Consider the following 19590-nt stretch of genomic DNA (forward strand, 5'->3'; position numbering starts at 1 on the left):
AAGAAAACTGAGGGAGGGGGAGGGGGGGGGGAAAAGAGTAGGGGGGGAAATCAGGCCTTCTGGAAGATTCCATCTGGACCAAACAACTGAACGATTCCTGAGAGCCTCAGTTGTTTTGCCCATCTTCACAGGTCCAACAATGGGGTCATCGCCAATACAGGGATCGCAGTGCAAAATGGCGGCTGACAGTTAAAATCACAGGTGATGCAAGAAGAAATCTCCGAAGGGACATCAGAAAAATGAAGTCCTGACACTGAGGTACAGCAAACCCACGAATTAAAACAAAAACGTAGCTTATTACAGGTGGTGAACCAGGGTCCTGGTGACGATATATACCACTGGAGGAGCAGGCCAACCGAGGGAAGCAGTTGAGTGGCTCAAGTAATTTTTAAAACGTTTCTAAATTGAAGGTCAATTTTGAATAATGCTTCATCTACCACTTGGGTATATTCCACCTCTCCCTTCCCACCCCTGAAAGCTTTGACTCTTGCTGGGGCACTGTTCGACAGGCACCAGTAGCCCAGCAGGTGGGGATTCTTTTATGTGTGAGTGGTGGGGGGAGGGAAGGGGTGTCATTTTAAAGTTGGGCAATGGTGTGATACAGGTGATGTTGAATTAGCTGCCCGTCATTCACCCCACCCGATTTTCCATCCCATTGAAGTCAACGAGAGGGAAAATCGAGCGGATAATTCTACATCGTCCGTTTCACACCATCGCCTAACGTTAAAATGACCCCCAGTTAGCCTAGGCAGTGAGTGTTGATAGACTATTCAACAATGAGCAGAACGATCCCAGCCAAGATTGGTCCCATTGTTGCCCAATGGTCCACACTTGCTCCTACCGGCAAAGGACACTGGATAGAGGTTACGAACAGGCCGATTCCTTTCCCTGCTTCTATTTTAGCCCGCTCGCTCGCACCCAGCTGGGCTCAGCTCACTCAGACCAGGCCAGGAATCAAGCGGGGAAATTTCCTGGTCTGCATCGCTCAGTACAGAGAGCCAAGAGGGGCAGGGGATCGAAGGTTGTCTCATTCAGTGTCTCTGTGACTCTCACCAATTGAAACAGAAACAATAACGCCATCAAAGTTTACGCTATCACCAAGATTTATGTACATGCGATGTAACCAAATTAAATTTGAATGGACTAACATTTTAATTCTAATTGAACATTCTAATTGCACCTTGCGTGCATTTGACCCAGTGAAACTGGGTAATATACTGAGAAAATGCAAAGGCTGTGGAAAAATCAAACTGTCAGATGCAGGAAGCAACTGCAGTTTACAGCCAGGGAGCTCATTAAAGTGTTATTTCTGAGCAATCTGACCCGCAGTATGTAAATCAGGTGTAAAGGGAGATTAAATTGAGCGTCTAAACTAAGCCTGTGATGATATTCTTGCAGAGCCATTCAAGTGGTTGCTGTCAAACAGGTTTTACAGGACACCCCATAACGGCCATTAGACCCCCCTGGACAGGGGCACCTGGTACATTATACTGGGTACTTCTGATTATAAAGAAGGCAGTGAGTTACAGGTCAGTAAATTCAACCAAGCAATTTGGAGAATACCATAAACTTCCACCGTGAAGCCTCTTGCTGTTCTGTACGGATATTAAAATAACAAACGGTTTTGATAGAGTAAATAAGGAGAAATTGTTTCCAGTGGCAGAAGGGTTGGTAACCAGAGGACACAGATTTAAGGTGATCGGCAAAAGAGCCAGAGGATAGATTATTTTTTTTACGCAGCGAGTTGTAATGATCTGGAATGCACTGCCTGAAAGGGCGGTGGAAGCAGATTCAGTAGTAATTTTCAAAAGGGAATTGGATAAATACTTGAAGGGAAAAAATTTGCAGGGCTATGGGGAGAGAGCAGGGGAATGGGACTAATTGGACAGCTCTTTCAAAGAGCCGGCACAGGCACGATGGGCCGAATGGCCTCCTCCTGTGCTCCACCTACTATGATAATGCTGATGTTTTCCTTTTCCTCTTGGTTAACCAGCAGGCGAAGCAGGCGTGACATAGGAGTCATAAAGAGGATAGTGGTGACAACGAAGGTATGGTCAGCTGTGCAGTAATTTAATCGTATCAAGCTTCTTCAACAGGGTACGTAGAATTACATAGTATTCACAGCACAGAAACAGGCCATTCTGCCCAACTGCTCTACGCCGGTGTTTATGCTCCACACGAGCCTTCTCCCCCGACTACATCTAACCCTATCTGCACAACCTTCTATTACTTTCTCCTTCATGTACTTATTTAGCTGTCCCTTAAATGCACCACGTACATTACTGTATAAATCACTGGTCACACCTCAGTTGGAGTATTGTGTCCAATTCTGGGCACCATTCTTTAGGAAGGATGTCAAGGCCTCGGAGAGGGAGCAGAGAAGATTTACTAGAATGGTACTGGGGATGAGGGACTTCAGTCATGTGGACTAGAGAAGCTGGATTGTTCTCCTTAGAGCAGAGAAGGTTAAGGGGTTAAGGTTAATACAGGTGTTCAAAATTATGAGGAGTTTTGCTACAGTAGATAGGGAGAAACTGTTCCCACTGGCAGGAGGGTCGGTAACCAGAGGACAAAGATTTAAGATAATTTGCAAAAGAACCAGGGGGGGGGAGATGAGGAGAAATCTTTTTAGGCAGTGAGTTGTTATGATCTGGAATGAGCTGCCTGAAAGGGCGGTGGAAGCAGATTCAATAGTAACTTTCAAAAGGGAATTGGATAAATACTTGAAAAGGAAATATTTGCAGGGCTGTGGGGAAAAACCATGGGAGTGGGACTAATTGGATGGCTCTTTCAGAGTGCTGAAACAGGCATGATGGGCCGAATGGCCTCCTTCTGTGCTGTAAGGTTCTATACTATAATAATGTATACACACACAGCACGGTCTAGACAGCTGTGCAGGCTGATCACATTCCCAACCACCTGGTTTTTCTTCAAATAATAGGTATGCTTCTTCTTGCTCCTTCCCCTCCCCCTCCAGCCGTTCCCCCACCCCCCCCCCCCCCACGGTAGGTTCAACCACTGCCGCAGGGATGAGTCAGACCTGCTCCCCCCCAACCAACCCAAATTCTTTTTTTGTTGTGGGTTATGTCCTCCTACTCCAAATCCTGAAACTGCCCCTCATGCACCCCTCCGAAACTCTTTGAATATTGGGGGTGATTTTAGGGGGCAAATGGGGGTGCGGCTCCCGGGTTTCTCAGGGACCCACCAATTAAAGCCAGCGGGATGGCAGTTAAAGAGCCAAATGTACCTCATTGAGGTAACTAAGGCACTTTACCTGTGACAGATGAAGGGATTAGAAAGATTTTTAACTTACCTGGGCAGCTTGCTCACCGCTTCTGATTCACGCCTGGTGAAACCAAGCATGAAGGACGGAATCAGGGAACAAGAAACTAAATAAACATTGAATAAAAAAAACTATGCAATGAAATGAAAACACTAAATGCACCTACCTTTGAAACCTGCTCCGATGTCCGATGTCCCCCTCTTCACCCTCCCGATGCCCCCCTGATCTCACCCTCCTCGATCTTCCCCCAATGTCCCCCCGATCTCACCCCCTCCCGATGCCCACTCGATCTCATTCCCCCCCCCCCCCCGATCTTACCCCCCACCCCGATCTCACCCCCCCACCCCGATCTTCCCCTCTCCCCCCCTCCGATCTTCCAGTCCAGCACGGGATCATCCGTTCTCCCCCCACCCCGGTCTTCCATTCCAGCGCCGGACGACGTCTGGCTTTCTCTCTTTCTCGCCCCCCCCCCCCCCCCACCCCGTCCTCGCGTTGCAGCTCCTGACGGCAGCCAGCCTGTCAATCAGACTAGCTGCTGGGCGCGAAACCCAGAGAGGAAGTTAACCACTATCAATCCACGTGCGATCGTGTCGGAAACGGTAAGTTTGGTTCATGCGGGTTTGCCACACGCCCAATCGCCCCCTGCTGCCATCCCGCCTCCCCGCTAATATCGGGGCCATAATGCTTTGCACTCCCCCCCCCACCGCCTCCCCAAAACGGAGACAACTTGGGAACATCCCATCTGATGTACCTCACCCCCCTCAGCTATTTTGACTGGCTTGCTGTTGCGGGATGTTCTCTGAAAGATCTGCGGGTGTTGGAGCTTTCTATAATCATTGTGCGTTACTTTTTCGAGAGCTGACTATATGAACATAAGAAATAGGAGCAGGAGTAGGCCACACGGCCCCTCAAGCCTGCTCCGCCATTCAATCAGATCATGGCTGATCTTCGACCTGAACTCCATTTTCCTGCCCGATCCCCATATGCCTTGATTCCCTTAGAGTCCAAAAATCTATCTATCTCAGCCTTGAATAATACTCAATGACTCAGCATCCTCTGGAGTAGAGAATTCCAAAGATTCACAGCCCTCTGTGTGAAGAAATTCCTCCTCATCTCAGTCTTAAATGGCCGACCCCTTATCCTGAGGCTATGTCCCCTAGTTCTAGACTCTCCAGCCAGGGGAAACAACTTCTCAGTATCTACCCCCAAGCTGCCTCAGAATCTTGTATGTTTCAAGGAGATCACCTCTCATTCTTCTAAATTCCAGAGGGTTGAGGCCCATTCTACTCAATCTTTCCTCATAAGACAACCCTCTCATCCCAGGAATCAGTCTAGTGAACTAGACTATGAAAGAGGGCTCAAGAACACAAAGTCATTTGAAAGTGGCAGATCACTATACACATCAGGACCAGGAGTAGGCCATTCAGTATTTAGAGCCTGTTCCGCCATTCAATTAGATCATGGCTGATCTGAGCCTCAACCCCATTTACCTGCCTTAGCTCCATATCCCTCGATACCCTGACCTAACAAAAATCAATCAATCTCAGTCCTGAAAATTTCAGTCGACCCCCAGCATCCACAGCCTTCTGGAGGAGAGAGTTCCAGATTTCTACTACCCTTCGTGTGAAAAAGTGCTTCCTGATTTCGCTCCCGAATGGCCTAGCTCTAATTTTAAGATCGTGTCCCCTTGACCTCGATTCCCCCACCAGAGGAAATACTTTCTCCATATCTACCCTATTGAATCCTTTTATCATTTTAAACACCTTGATTAGATTACCGCTCAATCTTCTATACTCAAGGAAGTACAAGCCAAGTTTATGCAACCTGTCCTCATAATTTAACCCTATAAACTCCAGTATCATTCTGAATGATCTGTGCTGCACTCCCTCCAAGGCCAATATACCCTTCCTGAAGTGTGGTGGCCAGAACTGAACGCAATACTCAGATGGGGTCTGACCAAGGCTCTGTTCAACTGAAGCACAACAGCCAGTGCCGGTGGAACAATAAACCCACCAAGTGTCACCAGGAAAAATGATTACAACTCAAAAGGAAAAGGATCCTGAACCATTTATTTCTGATTAGAGAGTTGATGGAAACAACGTTTGCCTTTAGCAGTCCCGACGCAGAGCTTCAAGTGCAGGGAGTGGCATCAGAAAATCGGCCACACGCTGCTTAACGTTTTTCCTTCCATCCATGTTAAAGTTATAAGTGCTAAAAATGAAAACTGACCTTTTATATCTTCATTTAAGAGAAATGACCCAAGGGGGAGGAAGAGGGAAGATTGGTAACAAATCTGGGCAAAAGATTGGATCGAAAAATAAGTACAACTGTTATGGTCATGGTTTGACTTTCAATATTATGTTTGTCCCTATTGTTTGGATTGCTGGTCGGTTTGAACTAAAGGTACATAAGTAATTCTTTCCAGAATTCCACAAAATGTCGTTCAGAGACAAGAGCCCAATTCAGTAACGTTTATAACGGGCATTGGGCTTTGGGGAATTAGTCAAGTTTTCCTGCCGCTTCTGAAAACTGCACAGTTTCATCTAGGACGGTTACGGCAGGCAAGAAAATAAGGTGATTGCTTGGCTCTCTGACCACACCCACCCTCCCATAGACAGTTTCCATCCCTACGCAGCAGTGTTTGTCCTTCTCAGAGCACCGGGAGAAGGAATCAACAACAACTTACATTTATAACGCACCTCGAACATAAGAAACACCCCAAGGTCCTTCACGGATGGGTGTAAGGAAATGAACACCGAGGCAGGAAGGGGGAGATTAGGAGGGGCAAGCAAAAAAGCTGGGTCAAAGAAATAGATTTTGAGGAGGTTCTCAAAGGTGAAGAGAGCAGAGGAGGGTTCTAAGGAGTTCCAGAGAGTAGGACCAAGGCGTCTGAAGACTTTACCACTAATGGCGGGGTGAAGGGAGTGAGTGATGAATAAAAGAGCAGAGTCAGTGGAACAAAACATTGGAGAGGCGTTTAAAAAATAATTTATAAAAGACACGGGAGCATTGTGCGTACAAAGTTAGCTGATATCTGTTTGGAATATTCAACAAGGTTAAGAGGTAGTTATTTGAGAACAGTGACAACACTTTTGGTACCTATTAACTCACCCCAGGTGAGCTAATTGTATGAGGACACCCTTCAAACTGAACCTCCTCTCCTCCAAACCATCTATTCATGCTCTGTTTTACTTTATTCTTTCCAACAGCAATTTCATCCATAAACAGTCATTACCCTCATAGTATTTCCTTAAATTGTACCAATCTGAAAATGGTCTGACTGTTACAGACTACAACAGGAATAAAACATCATGCAGTCCAATCTATTTTTGGTGAAACCAGGTTCAGAAGGCAATTTATTTTTTAATGTGAAGTGCGTGGGCTCCCTCATTACACACTGCCATCTGCCCACTCCGTGTGGTTTCTCCAACCCCACTTTCAAAACCATCGGAGAGCTTGTTGCTTGGATACAGAGCTGTCAATTCAAAGTGCTGAAGAACAAACTAGAGAACAAACTGATCGGGAGGAAGATAAGCAGAACAAGCTGGAGGTAGTGCTAGAGGTTTGAAGTTTAAAATCTCCTCCTAGCTGTATAATTGATGCCAAAATACAATTCGATATCATGATGGGAGAGTTAAAGGATTACAAAGATGAACCTAAATGGGCCAACAGCCATTTCTCATCCATGGCCTTTTCATGTTCGGGTTCAAACGAATAAAAGGCAAAAATAAAAATTAAGACTGATATTAGGAAGCTTTTCTTCAGACAAAGAATGAACTGGATTAGTGGAGGTAAGAACCTTGGAATAATTTAAGAACCAACAGCATGCTGCAATGGTGGGACTTTAGGGTCGTTCTGGATGGATACATTACTTTGGGCCAAATAGTCTTTCTTATCCATAATTATCTTTTGATCACATCACAACCTGACACTTTCTGTATTTCCGATAAATGGCCATTAGAACAGAATTAAAAGATAAGCTTCCACCCATTAGAAACATTCTTTAAACAGAGCATAAGAAAAATCAAGGATAAGAAAAGGCCGTCTAGCCCATTCCTCCAGTCCACGGCTGCATTCCCAACATCCCTAAAGTTTTTCCCTCTATCACTCGAGCTAGAAAATTATCCCAAATATTCATCACCTTTCGAATAAAGAATTTCTTTCTAAATTTTGCTTTCATTTTTATTACTTTATATCCTCTGGCCCTACTTTCCTGGCTTAATTTGAAGTAATATTTCTGGGTTGAGTTCATCTATTCCATTTACTATTTTACATCCACCAGTGAGGTCGCCCCAGTAACTGGGAGGGGAGCTGGGGTGAGGGGGGGAATCAGCCAGGTATTCTGCTCTTGAGGACTCTCCAGTGACTCCTGCTGGAAAGTCCCTATGCGGGGATGTCAGGTGAAGAGAGAATCAGACTTGACTGTGACGGCCCAGTCTTCTACAGAATGATCACTTGGGCAGGGTACAGAAAAACTGCTGGTACTCCAACAAGACATCACCTTCAAGAAAGAAGGGAAGAAAATCAGAATCAAAAACTTAAGCTGGTGGGGGGAATAGGAATGCCAGCAGTCTTCATTTCTCTTCTGGTATCTGAATACAGGTCATTTGTCTTGTAAATAAAAGCCACATGGATTCTGTAGATATGAGAATGGCAGGCGTTCCAATATTGTAATATCCTATTCCAATAACCCCCTGTATCACCCAAAGACTTGTGGAGATGTTTAGAAGGCAATAGAAGCCTTGGTTTCCCCTCAAATTTACCTCATGGGCAGACATTTTATATTTATTTTTGTGCCCTGTAGATTATTTCAAAACTGAGAAATCCCCAACTGCAACGCACGAGAGAATGGGCGACAAATAGAGACGAGGGTGTGGACCATCGGACATCAGGGTGAAAGACTTCAAATGGAACACGCCTGTGGGGTGCAAAGCTCTTTAGTATTCAAGGGGAGGTTGCTCGTTGGTGTTCTGAGGCATGTTAGAATAATTCAAATACTCGCTCACTACAAATGGTGATCCAAGTTTAACAGAAACATGACGTGTAACGTGGTGGGTAGTTGCAACTTACATCCTGAACCTCCAGACCCAGAGTAAACACCTTCATCCTCATCATCTGACCCCGATCCTTCCAGATCTGTTAACGTTGCAAGGTCTTGGGTCTGTCTGGATGTATGGTACGTCTAGAATAAAAGACAAAGCAAGTTAACAATATAAGAATTAAAGAACTAGATTAGGCGTTCGGCTCCATTCGGTGACATGGGGTAAGAATCACAGTGCGGCAAGATTCCGCACTTGCAGGAAAGATGGGAAAGAAAATTGGCGGAAGAACAAATAACTTTTCATTTGTATCTTGTACTAACATTGTTTTAGGTTCTTTAAACATGAAGCTCAGAAGTGAAGAACACAGATCATTGTACAGCTAAACTGATTGGAAGTCAGTGGCAGACTGGAAATTCAACCAGCAGTTGAGATACTACTGGGTCACTCTCTACAAACCATTTCTAAACTCTAAACATGAACTGAGACACTTATGTTACCACCTAACTATCTTCAAATGTCTGTTTGAATGTGACTGACCCCTGTGTAATGGACTAGTGCCAACATGAATTCTTAAAGCTGTTTAACAAGCAGACAGATCCCCTTTGACTCCTGACTCAACTGGGCCAAGAACAAGTAAATTGGATTTATCTTTAAACCCACAATGTCTCAGTGTAATCACAATCATGCCTAGAAACCAGATCTATTAGGGTGTCCCTCCCACAAACATCATGTGACTGTATGGCGGCTTCATAAAGCATCATGTGAACATAAATGCTTAAAAATACAATAATAAAAAAGGGTATTTTTTTAAGAAATTCACTCTTGGGATATGGGCATCGCTGGCAAGGCCGGCATTTATTGCCCATCCCTGGTTGCCCTTGAGAAGGTGGTGGTGAGCCTTCCGTTGCAGTCTGTGAGGTGAAGGAGCTCCCACAGTGCTGTTAGGTAGGGAGTTCCAGGATTTTGACCCAGCGACGATGAAAGAATGGCCGATATATGTCCAAGTCGGGATGGTGTGTGACTTGGAGGGGAACTTGGAGGTGGTGGTGTTCCCATGCACCTGCTGTCAACATCGGAACATAGAACCAGGAGTAGGCCATTCAGCCCCTCAAGCCTGTTCCACCATTCAATTAGATCATGGCTGATCTGTACCTTAACTCCATCTACCCGCCTTGGTTCCGTAACCCTTAATACCCTTGCCTATCGAAAATCTGTCAATCTGAGTTTTGATATTTGTTTGAATGGGGAAGAGAGTTCCAGATTTCCACTACCCTTTGTGTGAAGAAGTGCTTTCTGACATCACCCTTGAACGGCCTGGCTCTAATTTTAAGGTTATGCCCCCTTGCTCTGAACTCCCCCCACCAGAGGAAATAGTTTCTCTCTATCTACCCAATCAAATCCTTTAATCATCTTAAACACCTCAATTAGATCGCCCCTTAATCTTCTATACTGAAGGGAATACAAGTCTAGTCTACGTAACTTGTCCTCATAATTTAACCCTTTTAGCCCTGGTGTCATTTTGGTGAATCTGCGCTGCACCCCCCCTCCCCACCCCCCCAAGCCCAATGCTCTTGTCCTTCTAGGTGGTGGAGGTCGCGGATTTGGGAGGTGCTGTGGAAACTGTTGATTGTTGATGATTGTACCATACCTGGTGAAGCTGCCCAGTGGCTCTGGGGATGGGACACTGGGTTCCCTTCTAAAAAGCTGCAAATTCAAATCCCCAGCCTCAATTAATATTCAGGCTAGTCCACCATGCGACAGGATGTGAGCTGGGCTGTCAGGTGGCACAGTCCCTCGTTCTGGGCCACATCATCTCAAAAGGAAGGAAAAACCGAGACAAACTAGTCAAACCTTCCAGAAGCACAATCGTCCCCCATTAGCCAATCGTACAGAGCGACTGGCAGCAGCCTCGAAGAAGTCTGAGAATCAGTACCTGGGCCTTGACTGGATGCCAAACTAACCGTTGAAACAATCCAGCCGTTGAAAGCAGAGTGTAAGTCTACTATGTTGTCACAAGGCTTTTTTAACATTTTTCTGGCAATACACTAAAGGAAAAAAGTGCACGGAAACCAATATGATTTAATGTTGGGCGATGCACTTAATTCATCACCTCAAATTGTTTCCACTCCAGCTATCACCAGTGACAGCCCCGTAACCACCAGTGCTTCGCCCTAGTGTTTCACAGCTCAGAATGCTCTCTCCTACGTTTTGATGGGGAAATGTCTATAATTGTACTGCTGGGTGTTGTCAGTTGAATTGAACACAACACAAACATTTCATACACCCACCAATTACAGCATAGTATCAGACGGTTCTGAGCGATACTGATTATTGCTGTGAATAAATGTATGTTTCTCCTTCATCCATCGTCCTGACTAAAGAATAACCATATGGAGGCAAGAAAGACGATAGCATATCCTGTTTATCCCACGCCACTCTCCTCCCCTTCCCTCCAAAAAAAAAGTGTTGAATCCAAATTCATGATTCCTGCACAGGAGATCATTCTGATAAAGTCTGAATTAGCACACCAGGATACAAAGGAGGCAAATTCCTTGCGGTGAGGGGCTAGCTGAGTCTTCTGACTACTTCCCTTTCGTCTAGGCAACACTTTGGGGGCATTCCCAGGTTACCCCAGAAATCCTGCCCAATAAACGACCCGATAGATCCACCAGAATCTACACCAGCTGAGAGCAGGCATAGGTCCCAAACTCGGTCTTAGGAAGCCCCTAAGACTGTCTGAAGCTGCCCAGAGGGGATCACTTACCGTTAAAGTAGATGGCATTTGCTCACTTGTTTAAAACAAATAACTTGCCTCAGTTCTTCAGCGCTCCCTGAGCCTCAGGGTTCTTCCCATGGAAATGACCCCATCCCCATGATTTGAGACAAGATCTCCGTCGTACTGAACAGGAGGCTGGGATTCCTGCTCTGCCGCAAATCAGACGATGGAACAGGAACCGGGCCATTTTGGGGTCACCATTTTTTTTACTTAAAAAAGAACTTTGAATTATCCAATAACTTGAATCAGAAAAATGCTTTTTCAATGTTTCAGCCCAAATTTATTTGCTGCATTAAGTGGCAGTCTAGTCTAACCAAATCGTCAATCATTGGGATGGTTGGCAGTCTAGTCTAACCAAACCCTCAATCATTGGGATGGTTGGCAGTCTAGTATAATTGAGTCCTCATTCACTGGACTCATCTACAAGCTCACTGCACTGGGTTGCAGTCTATTCTGCACTGGGCAACAATCTATTATATATGACTTCCTTATTCGTTGGGCTCAATTATAAACTCATGATTTAAACTCCACCAGCTAACTCTGAGGTGAACAAACAACCATATCTAAAACAGGGTTAAGGAATATTGTTTGTGAAATTACAGTATATCCTGGCCAAGGACACTGCAAGGAAGCACACAACCCTACAATACAGCTAACCAACCCAGTCAACACTGTTTTGGTGATCTCACTACGTTTATTTTGAAACATAAAGCTGTGCCTCTTTCTCACAATCCAAGTGCACAATTAAATTATCCTCTGCAATACACTGTCTCAAAATCAGACAGAAAAAGAACCCTGAAATGATAGTCCATAGAGTGTAGAGAATTCTAGTTAAATGACATAAGGCTATAACAAAAAATTTATAGTGTGCTAAACACAGGTTTGGACAGAATTAGGGCTTTGGTACGTGATATATATTTGAATTACATCATACAATAAATATAGGCTGCGACAGATTAAAGGAGCATTGTTGTCAAGGATTTATTGCTTGCATGCCAGATGTTCGTGCCTGTAGTCCATTGTAACTTTTACTCAAATTTCCTATTTAAAAGAGCCCGTAAGCATTGGTAGGATATATTTTCTTCTTCTTGTCTCTCATAATTGCCCTGACTTATTTGTGACACAACTAAACTAACACATAGAATCAGAGAGCATAGAAAGAGGCCATTCGGCCTATCGTGCCTGTGCTGGCTCTTTGAAAGAGCTATCCAATTAGTCCCACTCCCCTGCACCTTCCCCATAGCCTTGCAAATTTCACCTTGTCAAGTATTTATCCAATTCCCTTTTGAAAGTTACTACTGAATCTGCTTCCACCACCCTTTCAAGCAGTGTACTCCAGATCAAAACTCACTGCATAAAAAAATGTCTCTTCATCTCCCCTCTGGCTCTTTTGCCAATTACCTTAAATCTGTGCCCTCTGGTTACCAACTCTCCTGCCAGTAGAAACAGTTTCTCCTTAATTACTCTTACCAAACCCTTCATAATTCTGAACACCACTATCAAATCTCCCCTTAACCCCTCTGCTCTAAGGAGAGTCTCTAAGGAGTCTCTTGCTGGAGTAGGTTCCACAGGCCCCATCAGCCTACCTCATCCCAAGAGCGTTGCCAGCTGTTTACTCTGGAGATCCGAACCCAATTCCATCCTCGCCCAACTCATACTTTCCAGCGGGGGTGGGGGAGAGGGGTGTCACTGGATAGCAACCAGGATTGGGAATGCTGGCTCGTTCTTCCCCCTCCCTAAACCCAGGTTACTGATGGCAACTTGTAGTACTCCAACTGCTGCCTTGCTGAGATCAACTATGTCAGCACAGACCAGCGATCAGTGAAGTGCATACGTGTATGAAACAATCTTAACACTTCTTTATGGGGTTATATAAACCTTCAACCGGGCTGTTGTGCGAGACCTGCACATCTGGAATCAACTGCACCAGGGGAATCTAAAATGGCTGTCACACCTCTTTGTCTTTAATGCACCTTGTAGTCAGATCCCCAACTTGCCTCGTGAGTTTTTACCAATGCCTTTCCATTAATGGGCATCCAAACTACTTTGCTTCAGCATAGAAGTGGTAGCCTAACCAATCCATAAGTATTAATAAAAAAGAGTGGGGAAACGTGAAGAGGCACAGGAGAATAAGCGAGAATAACAACAGAATCAACTGCAAGTAGATTTTGCGAAGGTTTGACAGAAAAAGACTAGACACCGAGAGTCTTTTGTTAAATGAGAGTTTAAGCTACGCATGTAACAGGGGATTTGATCCAACCACACATTCACAGAGAAGAAGAGGAGCCAGTTTCCATCACGGCTGGAATTTGAGCTTGGGAGCGTTTCAACTATTTGTAGGAAGTCTTCCAGCACTTTAGCTGGCTTGCCTTTTTAGGTAGAACGAAGAGGTTTCGCTTCACCAGAAGATCCTCGGTTCGATTCCCTGTCTGTGCTGAGTTAGCTGATCTCAGTCAGGGCAACAAATGAGGTGCTACAGTTGGCCACGGCTGGGGGAGGTGGTGGGGGGGGAGGGGCGGGAAATCAAGTCCGGCTTCTGGCGCCTAACCTCTGTACAGTGATCTCCATTGGAAAGCGCATCAGGTGAGGACAGGATCAGCCTCTATGCTCAAATAGCCTCACTGGCTAAGCCATGAGTGCCTGTCTTTGTGGACCCATTATGTGTGTAGGATGGAGCCTTACAGGTCACATGCAAAGTTTAATTCAAAGTTCCCGTTAATTTGCTTATAGATTAAGCTGTGGATACTGACAGATTTTGGTGTTCTGGTTTAGCATTTAGCCATCAATGAGACCACACTAAGAACAGCCCACAATATAAATGCTTTGTGGGCTGGAATGGCAGGTCTTGAGGGCCCACTCACTGCAGTTTGAATAGGATCATACATGAACAATGGCCACTTGTGTGAGGTATCAGAGGGCGACCAGCGCCCATGGAACCGGCAACGGTCAGGAATAGAACATAAGGACATAGGAAATAGGTGCAGGAGTAGGCCATATGGCCCCTCGAGCCTCCTCCGCCATCCAATAAGATCATGGCTGATCTTCTACCTCAACTGCACATTCCCGCCCAATCCCCATATCCCTTGATTCCCCTGGAGTCCAAAAATCTATCTATCTCAGCAATATACCCAATAACTTAGCATTCACAGCCCTTTGGGGTAGAGAATGCCAAAGATTCACAATCCTCTGAGTGAAGAAATTCCTCCTCATCTCAGTCTTAAATAGCTGACCACTTATCCTGAGACTATGCCCCCTAGTTCTAGACTCTCCAGCCAGGGGAAACAACCTCTCAGCATTTACCCTGTCAAGCCCCCTCAGAATCTTATATGTTTCAATGAGATCACCTCTCATTCCTCTAATCTCCAGAGCGTATAGGCCCATTTTACTCAATCTCAAACTCAATGTGAAATTCTATCATATTATGATCACTCTTCCCCAGAGGATCCTTTACTATGAGATTACTGATTAACCCTGTCTCATTACACAATATAAGATCTAAAATAGCCTGTTCCCTGGTTGGTTCCACATATTGATCTAGGAGAGGGAAGTTTCTGGGAAAAAAAGATTTTGCTGCTGTCGAGCTGGCAACATGTCTCACTGCATAGACTAGCTGCAGAAAGAGCGACTAAACACAGAGTCCCATAGACAAGATAAAAAGGGAGCACCATTCAAATCAGTCCTTTCAATACTCATTAGGCTGACACTTAAATGCTGGCCTTGCCAGCGACGCCCACGTCCCATGAACGAATTTAAAAAATTTCAATGCAGTACTGAGGAAGTGTTGCACTGTCGGAGGTGTCATCTTTCAGATGAGATGTTAAACCGAAGTCCGGTCTGCCCTCTCAGGTGGACGTAAAGGATCCCATGGTACGATTTCAAAGCAGTGCAGGGGAGCTCTCCCTGGTGTCCTGGCCAATATTTATTCCTCAACCCACATCGTTAAAAAACAGATGATCTGATCATCATCACATTGCAGTTTGTGGGACTCTGCAGTGTGCACATTGGCTGCCGCGTTTCCTACATCACAACAGAGACTACACTTCAAAAAAGTACTTTGGGACGTCCTGAGGTCATGAAAGGCAAGTTTTTTTTTTACTGTCTTCCATTTTTTAAAAAAATGCCTTGTATTTCATATTATTTAGACCTAAAATATTTAGCAAGAGAAAATGTCACGACAATCCATGGAGTGTAAATAAGGAGCTGTGGGTGTAGAATGGATCAGCCATAGCAGGGAAAAATATCTAACATAAAACTTCATACAAATACAACAAAGTGAGTAAATCCAAGGATAGGCCACCAAACCGTGCCCCTTTAAACCGTACACTTTTGTTTTAATTCCCCTTTAAGCCTTACACGATGTTTTAATTCCCCTTTAAACCGTACACTTTGTTTTAATTCCCCTTTAAGCCTTACACGATGTTTTAATTCCCCTTTAAACCTTATACTTTTGTTTTAATTCCCCTTTAAACCACACACTTTGTTTTAATTCCCCTTTAAGCCTTACACGATGTTTTAATTCCACTTTAAAACCACACACTTTGTTTTAATTCCCCTTTAAACCGTACACTTTTGTTCCAATTCCCAGTGAAACCGTATTTCTTCATAACGTAAATCTGCACCCCTTAACCAATTTTAATCAAATTTTAAATCTATAATTTGCTCCGAAGTCTGGACGATTAGCCAGATAATCTCCACTACAAGCTGGATTTCTCCTCTTAGATGGAGCAGCACATAGTTAGGAACGTCACAAGAGGTGTGTGTGTTTAAGCCATTTGAGTTTAGTATCCTTTAAAGAGAGCAACCTCTTTTTGTCTTAATGTTGATGTTTATTCCTGAGCTCTCCCATTGGCTCAGGTGGCTGATGTGTGCCAAGTGGCACTAAGCCATACAGACCAGAATAGGTCCAGGTTTAATCCCAGGTCCTGTGTCAAGTTAGGTCTCATTGTTGGGGGGGGGAGGGGCGCAGCAGAGGAGAAGCAAAGCTGACCGCACTGCTCCCCAGGGAGAGAAAACATAATCAGCCCAGATTCCCACACTCCTGATCACTAGCCAATGGCACAGGCTGGAAAGTGTGTCTGGATGGACGTTAAGAACAGAATCGAAGACTTGTGTGATGCCTTCTACAGTCAAATAGCCATGCCAACACTCATCGTCCAGGCTCATCCCAGCATGAGGTGCCAAGGAACTCTATTCCAAAAGGTAATACAATCTCCTAACCCCAATTTTGTTCTTCAATTCCATTTGTCATTTTCTGTTCTCGTGAGATCATGCACCTTGACCTCTGCCCTTGCTACTCAGTAAGTGACCTCCAGGTGGTGCTAGGGAGCTGCTGAGCAATGCGCCCGTCATAAAGCTCTTTTACAACAACAGCGACTTGCATTTATATAGCGCCTTTAACGTAATGAAACATCTCCAAGGCGTTTCATAGGAGCGATTATCAAACAAAATTTGACACCGAGCCACATAAGGCGATAGTAGGGCAGGTGGCTTGGTCAAAGACGTAGGTTTTAAGGAGTGTCGGAAAGGACAAGAGAGAGGTGGAGAGGGATGAGAGGTTTAGGGAGGGAATTCCAGAGCTTAGGGCCCAGGCAGCTGAAGGCACGGCCGCCAATGGTGGGGCGAAGAAAATTGGGGATGCGCAAGAGGCCAGAATGAGAGGAGCGCAGAGATCTCGGGGGGGTTGTAGGGCTGGAGGAGGTTACAGAGATAGGGAGGGGTGAGGCCATGGAGGGATTTGAAAACAAGGATGAGAATTTTTAAATCGAGGCAATGCTGGACTGGGAGCCAATGTAGGTCAGCGAGCACAGGGGTGATGGGTGAACGGGACCTGGTGCGAGTTAGGATACGGAAAGCAGGGTTTTGGGTGAGCTCAAGTTTAGGAAGGGTGCAAGGTGGGAGGCTGGACAGGAGAGCATTGGAATAGTTGAGAGAACAGCACTCAAACTAGGCTTAACACTAGTTGGACATATTCCTGGAGGCTTTATCACATGGCCTCCCAACTCCAACCATCGTGTCCAAACAGCCATTTTCCCCCATCTCCAATATTTTTTATAACCAGCAAACAAAAGTGTTCAAAGAAAATGGAAAAAAAAACGCACCATTTTTTTTCAATGCCCCTATGATTTTTCTCCCAGGATTACTCGCAGCGGTGTCTGAGAGATTAATCTTTCATTCGTGGAGACTCTAGGACAACCCTGGAGGTTTGGCAACTCCTAGCTCAAACAGAAGCCCACAACCTCCATGCATCAGTATCCCAGATTTACGTCGTCATCTGCCAGCACTCTTTAAGTGTAGGCCCGCTCCTACAATGGAAGACTCACACATTGCAAACACATCAGGATTTCACCAGGAGCTGGGTGACATACAGATTAATTAATCCCAGGATGACAGCAATCTGTTACGCTCATTTCCATGAATGGGCAGGTTCTTTCACAACTCTTTTTTCTTCGCTGTAACATATCAATTGCCCCGGCCATTATCAATAGCAGCTGCAACAACAAATATAACATGTCAACCAGCGTGTATTTTTGAAGATGAGATCATGCAATCTTTACATGGATCGCTCTGTTGGAATACAGTGCAGTAATGTGAAAGTGGCGTTATCCAAATAAGTCACACTCCAGCATGTTGGACAGGTGATTCATTTAGAAAATGCAATTTCTGGCTTGCAAGCCAAAAATTCCTAATGGTGACGTCCCTTTAAAGGCACATTATGATGTTTTCAGCCAGATGTTGGGGTTATATGTCAGGCTGGTACGGGCCAGTCCTTCTCTCTGGTTCAGCTTTTTCAGGGCTATCCGTTCTTGAAGTGGGGGCCTCAAACAGGCATTAGGCCCTTTATTTGCATATGCAATGGGTCTAACACTTATTTCAGGCACGGGCCCTGGGCATCTTTTCTTTCCATCACCAATATGGTGGGCGGTACATTTCCACTGGAAATGTGCACGTGCTTTCTGCCCGCCATAATGGGGGCTTAGTAGGCCAGTTATCATCTGAAAAATGGGCACTGAGTGGCCAAATTTATAGGCCTCTATGTCCTATTTAAGTCATGATGTGGAGGTGCCGGTGATGGACTGGGGTGGACAAATGTAAGGAGTCATACAACACCAGGTTATAGTCCAACAGCTTTATTTGAAATCACAAGCTTTCGGAGCAAAGTTCCGAAAGCTTGTGATTTCAAATAAAGCTGTTGGACTATAACCTGGTGTTGTACGACTCCTCCTATTTAAGTAATTGACAAAGAATCAGAGGCAACATGAGGAAAAAAAGTTTTATGCAGAGATTTGTTTGATCTGCATAATGATCTGTGGTGGAAGCAGATTCAATGGTGACTTTCAAAAGGGAATTGGATAAATACTTGAAGAGGAAAAATTTGCAGGGCTATGGGGAAAAGAGCAGGGGACTAATCGGATAGCTCTTTCAAAGAGCCGGCACAGGCATGATGGGCTGAACGGCCTCCTTCCGTGCTGTATCATTCCATGATTCTGTTCACCATCAATCCCACCAGATGGGGGAGCACTGTAGAGATGTAGGCACCTTTAAAATCAGTTCTTCAACCAATTTGCACCAATAAATTCCCAGTCTTTTGGGGGCAGTGAACTGCTAAAAAAAATAATTTCCTCCTGAATGGCAAGGGGGGGGGAAATCCCATTTGCTTTTACCAAAAATCAGTTCCGGAGATACGGGTGTATCACACCCGAGTCAAGACAGGTGCTGAAGAGCCTTAATAATGACGCCAGATAATTACTCCATATTTGCATCGCTCATTAAAACCTACGTCTTTGACACAGCTTTTGGTCACCTGTCCTAATATCGCCTTATGTGGCTCGGTGTCAAATTTTGTTTGATAATCGCTCCTATGAAGCGCCTTGGGGATGTTTTACTACGTTAAAGGCGCTATATAAATGCAAGTTATTGTCGTCAGACTTGAAAAATATTTGTGCTTCATGATTCTGTGCTGGCAGTAGGAAAGAAGGCAGAACAAAGTTGCGTTAAAAAACTCCTTTCACGTCCGCAGGACATCCCAAAGTGCTTCAGAGTCAATGAAGTACTTTTGAAATGTAGTCACGGTTGCAAGATAGACTGAGCAGTGCACAGTCCATTCACAAATACTGTAAATGTATTTTATGTCTAAAATTGCTTTGACAGTATATTGTGATCATGGACACTTGCATTAAATCACTTTTTCTGCTATTGAGGCCCATAAAAGTGGTGTCTGTGAACTGCATCAATAACTATTGGTTGTCGTTTAGTTTAATGGGGCCTTGTTGATCTCTTGCTGGTCTTCTTGAGGTTTAATATGATGTCTTTGAATTTACCCTGTGTTTCTGGGCTCTTGTTTCCCATCCCTGATTTTTGATGCCAAAGATAAAAAACTAAAGACCCTGAAATCCCACGTTTTTTAATCAGCAATAAATACTGACTTTTTAAAAAGTCCTTAAAGATATTTAACAGTTACCAATAATGATAGGGGGCGGGTGGAGGGAGCA

The 19590-nt window shown here is 44.7% G+C and overlaps 1 protein-coding gene across 1 annotated transcript in view; it reads right to left on the minus strand.

The window, feature by feature from the left end:
- Positions 1-19590, minus strand: part of sdc3 (syndecan 3) — a 207172-nt gene that overhangs the window by 12946 nt on the left and 174636 nt on the right. Inside the window, exon 2 of the mRNA XM_068006830.1 lies at positions 8354-8465. Coding sequence (XP_067862931.1) covers positions 8354-8465 — 112 coding nt within the window. The remainder of the gene's footprint in view (positions 1-8353; positions 8466-19590) is intronic.

This window comes from Heptranchias perlo, chromosome 26 (assembly GCF_035084215.1).
Source record: "Heptranchias perlo isolate sHepPer1 chromosome 26, sHepPer1.hap1, whole genome shotgun sequence".
Classification (NCBI taxonomy): domain Eukaryota; kingdom Metazoa; phylum Chordata; class Chondrichthyes; order Hexanchiformes; family Hexanchidae; genus Heptranchias; species Heptranchias perlo.